The sequence below is a fragment of the Lichtheimia ornata genome (genome assembly GCF_029851405.1).
Source record: "Lichtheimia ornata isolate CBS 291.66 chromosome Unknown scaffold00035, whole genome shotgun sequence".
In the NCBI taxonomy this organism is placed as follows: domain Eukaryota; kingdom Fungi; phylum Mucoromycota; class Mucoromycetes; order Mucorales; family Lichtheimiaceae; genus Lichtheimia; species Lichtheimia ornata.
In genome coordinates this window covers 87,318-99,974 of record NW_026695355.1, presented here as the reverse complement: position 1 = coordinate 99,974, position 12,657 = coordinate 87,318, and the positions used below count along the sequence as shown (strand labels likewise).

At 43.7% G+C, this 12,657-nt stretch overlaps 4 protein-coding genes across 4 annotated transcripts; 3 read left to right on the top strand and 1 right to left on the bottom strand.

The window, feature by feature from the left end:
* Positions 1-3,745: 3,745 nt before the first annotated feature.
* O0I10_007295 (uncharacterized protein) lies at positions 3,746-5,614 on the top strand (the record flags this gene model as incomplete). The annotated part of the gene is made up of 1 exon (XM_058487313.1): positions 3,746-5,614. The coding sequence occupies one exon, from the start codon at positions 3,746-3,748 to the stop codon at positions 5,612-5,614; it is 1,869 nt and encodes a 622-aa protein (XP_058341874.1).
* A 99-nt stretch (positions 5,615-5,713) lies between these two features.
* O0I10_007294 (uncharacterized protein) lies at positions 5,714-7,017 on the bottom strand (the record flags this gene model as incomplete). The annotated part of the gene is made up of 5 exons (XM_058487312.1): positions 5,714-5,920; positions 5,989-6,343; positions 6,408-6,681; positions 6,755-6,896; positions 6,964-7,017. The coding sequence occupies 5 exons, from the start codon at positions 7,015-7,017 to the stop codon at positions 5,714-5,716; spliced, it is 1,032 nt and encodes a 343-aa protein (XP_058341873.1).
* Positions 7,018-7,948: 931 nt separating this feature from the next.
* Positions 7,949-9,994, top strand: O0I10_007293 (uncharacterized protein; the record flags this gene model as incomplete). Its single annotated transcript, XM_058487311.1, has 8 exons — positions 7,949-7,984; positions 8,051-8,102; positions 8,164-8,319; positions 8,424-9,007; positions 9,064-9,247; positions 9,306-9,424; positions 9,502-9,732; positions 9,791-9,994. The coding sequence occupies 8 exons, from the start codon at positions 7,949-7,951 to the stop codon at positions 9,992-9,994; spliced, it is 1,566 nt and encodes a 521-aa protein (XP_058341872.1).
* Positions 9,995-10,330: 336 nt separating this feature from the next.
* Positions 10,331-12,637, top strand: O0I10_007292 (uncharacterized protein; the record flags this gene model as incomplete). Its single annotated transcript, XM_058487310.1, has 1 exon — positions 10,331-12,637. The coding sequence occupies one exon, from the start codon at positions 10,331-10,333 to the stop codon at positions 12,635-12,637; it is 2,307 nt and encodes a 768-aa protein (XP_058341871.1).
* Positions 12,638-12,657: the final 20 nt, after the last annotated feature.

Below are 12,657 nucleotides of genomic sequence, written 5' to 3'. Positions count from 1 at the left end.
CCCCACGTTTCATTGTAAAGTTCGGAGATACAGGCACCTTTATGTTTGTAAGCGCGATGCTATATGAGAAGTGGTCTTTGTTCATTGTCAAGTAGGTGGACCCTGGCAGAGCAAAAGATGCAGAAGGACCTCTTTGTGTAACTCAGCTCATTATGCATGATTGGAAGGGTCAACGTATACTTTTCAGTAATAGCTCATCATTGCCCGCTAACAGCCCCTTCATCCAATTCGTCTTTGTTGCCGAATCCAGTGCATGGGAACGATTCTCCTACTCCTGCCCAACATTTCCATCATTCAAGTTTCTTGATCCGAGCTGATTTGGCTGAGCTACGCTCGAACAGCGAACATGTCAATTCTTGAATCGCAGACCCTGCGAATGTCCCTGTCTCTCCAACTTTGGGATGCTCCCATTAAAAATCGTGATAATGAACATGGAGTCTTTATTGGAACAAATTGACCAGCATGCTCGAGAGCACCCTTCTGAACAATTTTCAAGTTGGAGGTGGGCAACTTCGGGGCGGTGGGCCGTCCGCTCTTTTGTTCGTGTCATCCACCATTTGGACCGCCCCCGCATTTTAAATCTTCACAAGGAAGTCTGCAGATTTGAATTGAATGAAGTTGATCAGCATGTTCTTGCGAACCTTCTGACAAAGTTTCAAGTTCGAAATGGGGAATCCCAAGGTAATACATACTATTTCGATAAATCATTAATCGGCGCTGTCCTCCATTTCTGATGTACATAGTAAACTCACACTGCACCCTCCCACTCCAAAATTTCAAATGAAACATGAGGTCTTTTTTAGAACAACGTGATCAGCATGTCCAAGACCATCTTGTGTGAAAGTTTCACGTTCGAGATGGACAATCTCAAGGTCATGGATCAATTACAGTATGCATGGATTTATACAAGAGGTGTCCAACAGCTCAGCCTACTTAAATTTCCACTTCTTCCCTCTTCCTCCCATTCCCAACTGTTGGTGCATTCAAGTACAACTACCACCATGCGATCGATTGTCCTCCTTCAACCTATCATGTCAATCCTACAATTGTCTTGATCCGATTGCCTTTGACTGAATGGCAAGTGCATGGCGTGTACACAATCTTCTTGTCACTCTTCCACAGCACACGAGTCTCTTGACACAACACACGTTCTCTTATACAATCCACGACCACAATCAAACGTAACAGCATTCATTGCAGCAGTTGCTACGAACGAGATCTTCACTCCATTGTCTCCAGCAGCGTTCTCTGCTTGCAGCAAGTTGCCTTGCAGCCTTTTTACGTGGGCAGCAGATAGCCATGGTATAGAAGCAGCTTTATTTACGTGTAGCAACTTGCTTTAGTGCATACGGATCCCAATGGATGATGCCATATCAGCTATCAAACACGATACAATACAAGCAATCCTCACCTGGTTGAGCTGCGATAGAAAACGACCAAGACAAGAGATAGACCAACACCCGGATCAAAAAGCAAGCATACCAGCAGCGATCACATGGCTCTTTTCAATCAACATATTGGATTAATGAATGGATGCAATCATGGGCAGTGATGAGATATCCTGGAATGTTGCTTTGGTTACATGGCGCGTTGTCAGGAGGAAAGATTGATCATGTCACGTGGAAACGGCTAAGGATGGTGATGGATTGGAATGGCGTCGACGTGTGAGTTTTTATCTTGACGATGGACGTGTTGATCACTATGGATGATGTTGGAATGCTCGAGTCCAATCACGCTGCAGCTGCTTTGGGATCCCGGATGATATTGCTTATGACGGCGGCAACCAAGAATACAACGATACAATGACATCGATTGACTCTATAGGATTCACACATACCCTCTTCATTTGACAATGTTGTTTCTTTATGATATCTACGTGATAAAAACCCACACATCATGTCTTATTCTTTCCTTTGAATGAAAATTGGGTTCAGCATAATGTTTAGAGGGGTTTCGTACCATCAGCTCATATGTGCAAGGTGTGGATTACTTGGCTGGTTGCTGGATTGAAAGGGGGAATAGAAATTTGAATGCGGAAAGTGAGATTGGATCATTTACATCATCGTATCGTGATGCTTTGTTCCTTCGTTACAACATCATTACATTCACTATCGTAAAACTTCTTGGTTCACCTACTGATAGACGAAAGACAATAGCAATTATCGAACAATGGTATTACAAGGATAATAAACTCGAGAGGGATGATGCTGGTCATGGCGCTTGTTACAGAAGCTTGGTTCATTGTAAGCTTACAGTAAGTCATTGTGTTCGAGAAAGAATGAGTTGTGATACAATGTGACATGAGAACAACTTGAACATACCATAATCCTATGACAGCTTTCAGCTAACGCTATCTTCTGCAACCTTGTATAATAATGTACCATTTCATGCTGGCTTTCATAAGTATAGCTTACTCCTATATAGCCGAAGAAAGCTTTATGCAGTCTTTACACAGCATTGATACTTGAAGTCCTCGGCATTGGTACACAAGCAAGCCCTTCTGCATCTTCGGTTCAAAGAGGGTCGAGGTTGTTGACAATGGTAAGCATTTTTATAAAAACGTCCACCTTTTCTTTCTCTCTATACTTGATCGCGCGAAGTGTATGGTTTTAAAGTATGGGCAACTTAAAATGGTAAGCAAGGATGGATGGAAGCCAAAGGCAAAGTGTATCCAAAAATGCTCGGTTGATAGCCGTTTCATGATCATGCATACGCCCTGCTGTAATACGAAAACAGCACCAGCACACAAGTCAGCTTGGACAAAAACAGTTTGTGCACGCGCCACAGCACGCCATGTACTACAAGTGTACAATGGAATTGCGTTTGCTAAAGACTTTCCTCTTACCATGTCGCTCTTTGTTCAAGACCGCATTTAGCTAAACACCTGTATTCGAATTACCCGGGCTATTGTATTATATACTTTCGAGTCTACAAGCCAACTTGTCCAGAAGGGCTTTTAGGTCGCTTACACGATTACCAGTAGCTTGCTATGTATCATCACACCATGTATGCACCTACAGCAGCCATTTTCACGTGTAATCCTTTATACAATACGCATCACATATTATCAAACTACTGCTGGTAGTATCATATCAAAAATTAAGCATTCCAATCCTTGCATGTGCATATAAAGCACTACAGTGGGCTATTCCTCTTAATGAAACGACATAATGTTTTCCCTACATAGATCGAAATAGTGGGTAGCTAATAATAAATGTGAAGCAAGGTGGATCCAGCAAGCTGGTGCTTCGCTAAGGTGGCTGCAGCTTTTGTTATTATGGATAGGGATCAAGGAGGATCATGATGTAATAGAAAGATCATTTCATGCAGGGAAATAGCAGGGATCTATCATCCATTATTAATGTACAAACATCAAGTTACAAGTACTCCTGAGGACTTAATGTGGGGAAATGTTTGTTGATGCTTGGCATTTCGTAAATGCAGAGTCTGTGTTACCAAGGGAAGATGTACTGGAAGCTCAATGGTAGGCTAAACGGATTTTTAATCATGTGAGAATTATTACTTTGAATACAACAACATGAAAGAAACATACAAGTAGGAATACGATAAAAGAGATGTTCTTTAATGATGTGTTTTAAAAAGAAGGTTGTATGACTGATGATCCTAGTAGCTATTACAATGAGACTAGGCGGGATGATAAGAGTGATCTATTATGGTCACCTGTCTAGAAAAAAGCTACACTTTTGAGGATGACAACACCCAACTAAGATTCTTTCCCGCTATCATGTCAAGGCAAGTGCTTTTACTATTACTCGTCTTGGCTCAAGGACTGTGGTGGTCTGCTGCACAGTCCAATAGCCAGTGTCAAGAGCTCCGTAACTCCTTTCTTCGTCTTGACAATACCACTTCAACCCCGTGTTGCAATGAGACCACCACCTCGCCAGATTTTTATGCAGAATGCAATTCTCAAGGAAGCATAACAGTATTGAACGTCAATGGAGCAACAACGAAGCATACTTGCAGCAATGAAACAGCATCACTTCTCACCAACCTCATTGACCTACACAACTTGACGCTTGATTACTACATTGACGCGGCACGGTGTCCTGAAGTATTCTCACCTACTATCTACAACAACTTGACACACTTGAAAACATTATCATTACGAGGGAGTCAACTATTATCCAATGTATCTGTATCAACAGCCAATACTAGCCACAATACTATCGAAGCACTCGACCTTTCGTATAGCAATATCTCCACGGGCTCGTCACTGCAATGGTTGAATCTAGTCTTTCCTCAAGTGAAACGTTTGACTTGGCTCAGTGATTCTCCGATGCCAACAATGCGATTGCCTTGTATGTCTTTCACCAACCTTACGTTCAATGCTGTGCCATCGCAAGATATCATTCAATGGATCACCAATTGTACTCGATTGGAGCAGCTGGATCTACATCTTGTCATGAATGAACAACAACGAGATATCGATATCAGCACATGGCTGCAGCCTATCAGCACGAGTCTCAATGCATTACAATACTTATCAGTCATTGTGGATAATCCTACAGCTGTCAACGTCATCTCGAGCTTTCCCACTTGGTTGAACCATCTCAGCAACTTGACATCCATCATTTATCATGCAAAAGTGAAGGATAGCATTCCTCCCAATATTCTTGATACGCTACCTTTGACGACCTTGGATTTGTACGGCAATCGTTTGTATGGTGACCTTCCAGGGTCTTTATCCAGTACCCAGCTGCAAGTTGTTGATCTATCAGAGAATGAGTTGACCGGCACCATCCCTCCAATGTTGGGTAATACGACATCATGCAACCTCGATGGCAATCCGATTCTATGTTCTGGTATAGGCAATTCATGGTCGCTATGCCAACATTGCAATTTGGTACCTGGATTCTTGGGAGTGATGTTGCGTTATAAGATTCAATGGATCGTTATCTTGGCGTGTCTTGCGGTGGTTCTTATCGGTTGGGTTTATATTGCATTTCGAAAGCACCAGCAGACGTCATTCCTTGTGTGGGTTGGCGTGTTTTACTCGCTTTTCAGCTTTATCAATTTGCTCACTACTTTGGTGCATCTCGGCATGAATGTCACATTATATACAACCACCTTCTCCATCATGCTTGCAACAACTGCTTCATACCTCGCCATCAACTGCTTGTTGTATCGTTATTGTTGTCGACGTTTCAGTATCTTGGTGATCCGACGCACGTGGCCAGTGTTCTTGTTATGTTGCTTGGATATGAACAACTTTGGATTATACGAGATTCGAATGCTCAACCTATCAGCCTATCGCAAGCAGATCGATCTTCGCGTACCTGTCGTCTTGAGTTGGCAAAAAGTGATCGTGGCAGACATTGCACATACAGCGATAGCTATCTTTTTGATCATGCTACACTCCCCAGTTGCATCGGTTCTATTGACATGTATTACTTCAGGATTGGGAATTGTACGAGCGATGGTGCAAGTATGTTTGATCTGGTATCATGCAAGGAGAGAACGAAGGTTTCATCCCATTGACAGGGGCGCTGCCCATCAAAAGGCCATCCATGGAAATGATACTCCATCCACCAGCACTGTACATCGACCTGAACTTGAATTAGCTCAATTGATCAACAACAGAGAAACAGCTTAGAATGAGAGATCATATATTGTTTTATATAAATGTAATTGTATACCATCTCAATGTAGTATTTGAAAGATATAACACAATTGATGACATGAAGAATGAAGTTTACTTTTGCAATTCCTGGATGCTGTACAATCTAGTAAGGCTGGGTCCTGCGAATTGATTCAATTGCTTGGTGAAGTTGTGCATTTGTGCTGTAAGAATCATCGAATCCAAACGGCTTGGTTCAGTGGGAAGCTTGAACAATGTATTGACCTCATCCTCAGGCAAGGGTGCCTGTCCCTTTTCAGCACGAATAGCATTCTCTTGTCTCTGTAATGAAAGTAAATTCAATATAAACCTCCTCCAACCCTTCTTTCTTGTTGTAAATCTCAACTTACCCGCTTGGTGAGCCATGCTTGAATCTTGACTTGTTCACGAGCCACGCTACGTTGCCAGTATTGGTAGTTGTTCAATTCTTGTTGTTGGACATCGCTGCAATCTAAGAGGTATTCGAGGTTCTTTTGCATGAAAGGATCGAGCTCAAGATCAAGGACGTCAAAGTTGGGGGACAAGGCCTTGGCCTTTTCGATGTCGGCTTGTGTCGAGGTGAAGGTGGCGGGAGTACGGAGAGCACTAGCATCAAGCTTTGGCATTTCGAGGTTGTGAAGCATCATTGTAACAAGGTGCGAGTTGTGGACTTGAACAGGTAATTCTTCAAAGATATTGGTGAAAGACAACTTGGACTTGGCGAGACTAATCAGCATGGCAACAATGTCAGTAACCTAGCAACCTTGCCCCTGTTCCTTTTTCTCGCTACCTTTCAGTGGTGAATTTGTTGGATTCGTATTGTTTCATGAAAGCATCAGTCAAACGGAAGGCACGCAAGCTGAGGTTGCCTTGAGCAGCGCTCTTGGATACATCGTGTACGATAACAGCAGATTGTGCACCAAGCGACTTTTGATAATTGTATTGAGTATCGATCAAGCTGATATCCACAAAGTTGCCGAGATGCGATGATCGATACCATCCAACTGTGTTGTTGTCAACGTTCACTGCACGCAAGCATCGCATCATGTCGAGTTGATATTGTGCTGTATAATGTATACATAATAATGAGTCTACTGCTCCCTCTTTTTGAGCGCTTGTAATATATAATCCACTCACCACTTGCATTCTCATCGCAATCAGCAGGGAAAGGGAAGCAGTTGGTCACTTCAAGGATACCCTTCTCATCCAAACCGAGCAATTGGCCAGTGACATCGCTGGGGTAAGACTCACGGCAATGCTTGATAATCTTCAACACGACCTATTTGCTCAATCAGGGTTAGTTACAGTCGATCTAGGCAATGAATCGCTTCAAGAGTTGGACTTACCAAACCATCGAGCTGGACAGCCTTGAGAGGCTCTGACGAAGGCAAAACGGACATGACTTTATAGCTACACGCAACAAACACGAGCAAGTGCAATACCTTTGAAAATTTATTCTAGCCGATAACAAAAAAAGCAGCCCTGCTCAGCCAATCAGCAGCAGAGACATCCACAAAGACATTCGATCCATGGTTGATCTCTATCTCCTAAGGAACGTCTCTTTCTACCTTTGTATGACCATCCACGATAGTGTTAGAAACACCCTATTCATTCAATCGTTCATACAATCCCCCTCTGTTATCACACTATAATAATAGCTTATTGTATCCCAAAACATAAAAGACGAGTAATAAGCCATCGACATCATCATGAATGCGTTAACGCACACATCCATTACATTGCAGCAAGCATAAAAAGAGTATTCCCTTGGTACAGATCAATGAGCTCTTTTGTAACATGTCATAATGAACATTGTACGGTGCACATGATGCAATCGTGTGAACGAACAACAAAGAATGATTATAGGGTCATGTGTCAAACATTTGAAAACGTTATATGGAAGATGGGACTGGTGGGCCGAAATCACTGATATGAGTGATGGATTAATAATGTATGTATTGCGCAGTGCATGATATAATAATGTCACCATAAGGGCAAGCAATGACGATGTTCTACATTCACATCCAAGCATTATTCCCCTGCATAATAGAATAAGAAATTATCCGCAAAGTACATAGGCTAATCCCCATTCACCAGTAACAAAGAACATACAATGATATATTGGATGTGGGTATTTGAAACAAAGAAATTGGATACATGTCATAACTTCTCTTGGATATGAGTGGTGGTGGTGACAAGTGTGCTGTGTCGGATGGACGTCCGCTGAAATGCAGCTGCCAGTCACCGGGATCTCCCTCTTTGCTTTAATTCCTCCCCTTTTCAGCTTTTGTGTCGTCTTTTTCAGTTCCTATACACTCTTTGACGACGACCATGGCCTCTGATAGCGACTATGATGATACTTTTATGGCATGTTTTTATTCCTTCTAGTAATGCAACAAAAAGCCCTATTGCTGACTAATACTACTGCAACAGCTCGAGGACACCATGGATGAAGACAGCGACATTGAATCTGCCAGCTCTATAGGTATGTATGCCAATGCCCCAGTGGAATGCATGTTGTTTATAGTATCTTCTTTGGTATGCAGGGGACGACGACTACGATGGCAACGACATGGGCTTTGATGGCGCCTTTGTGGAGAAGCCCCAAATGAAAGCATACGATGTCGAGTTCAGCGTTCAGAGTACCAACAATCTTATGAAGATGCAAGAGAAAGAGGTGGAGCAAGTATCAACTATCCTTGGTAAGTGGTATAGTGGTGGTAGCGATGTTCTTCTTGGACATAGGGTGAATATAGGGGTGATCATTATTCAAATTAACCCTCCAAACCCCTTTGCCATTCTACAGGTTTATCCAGTGAGGATTCAGCCACGCTACTACGCTACTTTCGATGGAACAAGGAAAAGCTCTTTGAACGTTACATGGAGGTGCCTGAAAAGGTGCTGCGGGATGCTGGTGTATTGACCAACACCGATGACGGCCATTCTATGATGGTGCTTGCCAAAGATCTACAACTCGACGAGCCTTTCATGTGTGATATTTGCTGTGATGACGACCCTGACATGGAGACGGTGTGCGTTGCATGTGGACATCGATTCTGCAAGACTTGCTATGTACATTACCTCCGACAAAAGATTCGAGATGAAGGCGAGAGTCGACGCATTGAATGTCCCCAAGATAAATGCACTGTGATTGTGGATGAGAAAACAGTTGAACGATTGATGGATCCTGCCACCAATGAGAAATACCGAACGTTGCTCAATCGAACGTTTGTGGATGATAATGATTATTTGCGATGGTGCCCTGCTCCTGATTGTGAATACGCCATTGAATGCCATATACCAAGCACCTCGCTTACATCCATCGTTCCCACTGTTCAGTGCAATTGCGGCTTCAAATTTTGCTTTGGATGTGGTTTGGCCGATCACCAGGTAATCTTTTATTCCATCTTTTAATAGAATGCGGAATTACTAACGTGCCCTGATAGCCCACTATTTGCGCTATTGTCAAGAAATGGCTCAAGAAATGTGAGGATGACTCTGAAACTGCCAATTGGATCTCTGCACATACCAAAGAATGTCCCAAATGTCAATCAACGATCGAGAAGAATGGTGGATGTAACCACATGACCTGCCGAAAATGCCGCCACGAGTTTTGTTGGGTGTGCATGGGTGAGTTGCTGCGTATCTCTTTTTGGTTCAACCTATACTAAATGCATCACATGTATAGGTCCTTGGTCTGAACATGGCACATCTTGGTATAATTGCAACCGCTTTGATGAAAAGAGCAGCGCTGAGGCAAGAGAAAACCAAACACAATCCCGAGTGACCTTGGAACGCTACCTTCATGTATGAGAAAAGGAGAGAGAGAGAGGATATCCGTATGTGTTACAATTGTGCTGATCGTCATGTGTTGTTTATGTTAGTATTACAACCGCTATGCCAACCATGAACAATCAGCAAAGCTTGACCGGGATTTGTATTTCAAGACTGAGAAGAAAATGGAGGAGATGCAACAAACGAGTGATCTTTCATGGATCGAAGTACAGTTCCTGAAGAAGGCCGTTGATGTCACAGTGCAAAGTCGTATGACGCTCAAGTGGACATATGCATTCGCATTTTATCTCTCACGCACTAACGAGACTGAGATTTTTGAGGTATATCAAAGAGCTCTCGCAGCATGTGCAAGTACGTATGACTAAAGGTGTATTTTAGGATAATCAACGGGATTTGGAAATGGCAACCGAGCAGCTTTCCGAATTGTTGGAGAAGCCTTTGGAGAAGGAAAAGATCGCACAACTACGACAGGCTGTTCTTGATAAGTCTGTTTATGTCAAGCATCGACGAGAGATCCTTTTAGAAGATACTGCCAAGGGTTTATTGGAAGGTCGATGGAGCTTCTTTGTAGATCTCAAATAATCGTTTTCGTTCTTATGTAAATACAATGCACACACACACACACACACATACACGCACACTTTCACTCGCACACACACACACTTTTACAATTGTCCTTTGCACCTTATTTCCAATAAAGGAGACTCGTCCGCATGTCAAAACTTTTTTGTATGATTGTACAAGTGTAACAGCACTAAATATCCGTTGGTGTGGCACAGCAGTAGCAATGTGCAGAAACCGCAGCCAATGCGCGTCCGCAGCAAACAATAAACTCCACACGCATTAAAAAGTGGGCGTCTTTTTCGTATTTTCTCACTCGTGTCTTTCTCCCCTTCCACCTCTTTTTTCTTTGTCAACATGTCTTTTCAAACTTTCCCATCTTCGCTTCCTTACTTTGATGCTCTTCATGACCAAAGCAAGCTTGATGCCGATATCAAGGGATTGTCCACTGCCGTCGATGTGACCAAGCTTCAAGTTGCTGAAAAGATGGAGGAAGAGGAGGGTCATCCTTTTGTCGATGCGTTGCATGGTATGAGCAACTTGCAACGTACCACCAACAATGCGCTTGCACACAAGTCAACCGAGGACGCGTGTCTCGATCTGTACTACCAGCTGGGTGTTTCGACTGATACAGAGCTCGTGTTTTCTTTGCTTGACAAGGCCTGGAAGCAAGATCCAACATTGACCTTACACGTCATTTGGCATGCACGATCCATTCACCGTGGCAAGAGTGCCAATGATCGATTTTACGTGGCGTTTGGTTGGCTGATCAAGAATCATCCTCAGACTGCGATTCGCAACGTGCACTTGCTTTCAGCTGATGTTGTGAGTGTGACCGACAAGCCCAAGAACAAGGATGCTGGTGATGATTGGGACATGGTTGAAAAGGAGCGACTCAAGTCTCATGGCTATTGGAAGGATTTGTTGAACGTGTGCACCATCTATGTTCAAGACGAGTTCAAGACCGGTCCCACTGGTGATGATGCCAAGTTCAAAGCCCTCAATTGTCCTCGTCAAAAGGGTACTCCTTGGAATGGCCAAAACTTGAATCATCGTTACTTGAGCCACAAGTTTTATGAGAGCATCAAGAACCTGAGCGCGGATGAACAAGCAGCCAAGCGTGCAGAACGTAAGGAGCAAGTAGCCAAGAAGTGTCAAAAGCAACGCGAGGAGCAAAAGCAAGCCAAGTTGAACAAGCGAGCCACACGCCACACACGCATTCAAGATCTCTTGGCCAATGATCCTGTTTATCGCAGCTTGCATTTTACGGTTGCTCGTTTGTTTGTCACCCAATTGGAAGCTGATCTCAAGACCCTCAAGGCTGCTGCTGATAGCAAGAAAAAGTACGTGGATGGCCTTAGCCTTGCTGCAAAGTGGGCACCTTCTCTTCAACATGCACACGACAAGCATACGCTTCTTGCCACATCCATCAGTGAGGCTCTTTTCCCACCTGCTGTTCACCAACAAGCTGATGAGAGCCGTGAGCATTATATCAACAAGGTGCGTGAGCTCTATCGAAAGCAAGTCATTAGTCCACTACGCAAGGCCTTGGATATCACTGAACGTCGCATGTCATTGAATGAGTGGACATCCATCGACTTTTCTCATGTACCCAGCAAGTGTATGCAAGCCAACATGCCTCATTTTGTCAAGCATGCCAAGGATCAATACGTGCAGTTCCTCAAGGATGTGGCTCTTGGCAAGAAATCAGTAAGCGGCGCTACCTTGCAACCCCATGAGCTTATTGAACGGGCCAATTGTGCTGTGAACAACAGCTTGCCACCTTCAGTATCAGCGGCAGCCAAAAAGTATGCACAACCAGAGGCCGTTGCTGAGATTGCCAAGGTTGAACGACAGCTGGTGAATGCTCAATGGAAGACTTTGGTGGATTCGATTCGACAAGATACGGGTGGTAATGCAACGCTGGGTAGTTGTATTGCCGTGTGTGATATGTCAGGTTCCATGTGCAGCCGATACGTATCGCCCATCATTCCTCTTTGGAGCGCCATTGGTTTATCCATCATCCTTGCCGAATTTGCTGCATCCCCCTTTGCTGGACATGTCATCACCTTCAGTGAGAAGCCCACTCTCGTTCAATTTGATCCTGAAGCACCATTGACTGAAAAGTTGGAAATCATGAACAAGGCCCCAGCTGGATTTTCTACCAACTTTTTATCGGTGTTCCTTGATTTGCTATTGCCTATGGCCAAGCGATACAATCTCAAGCAGGAGGACATGGTCAAACGGTTGTATGTCTTTTCGGATATGGAGTTCAATGAAGGCTGTGGCACCAAGGATTGGAATACCACCTATGAAGAGATCAAGAAGGCATACGATGAGGCTGGATATGAGGTGCCGGAACTCGTTTGGTGGAACTTGGGAGGAAGTCGACCTACCGATTATGGATGGCTTGCAGATGATGAGGTTGAAGCTGAAGCTCCTATCCCAGTTACCAAGGATGTCAAGGGATGTGCTATGCTCTGTGGATATTCAGCAGCTATGCTCAAGAGCTTCTTGGAAGGTGATAAAATTGAGGATCCAGATCAAGAAAAGGATGACAAGATGCAAGTGGATCGCCCTGAACGCAGCAAGTTGGATCCCCTTGAGGAGATGAAGAAGGCAGTAGAACACAAGAGCTTTAATGACCTGGTGGTGGTTGATTGAAATACCAATTGTACATAGTC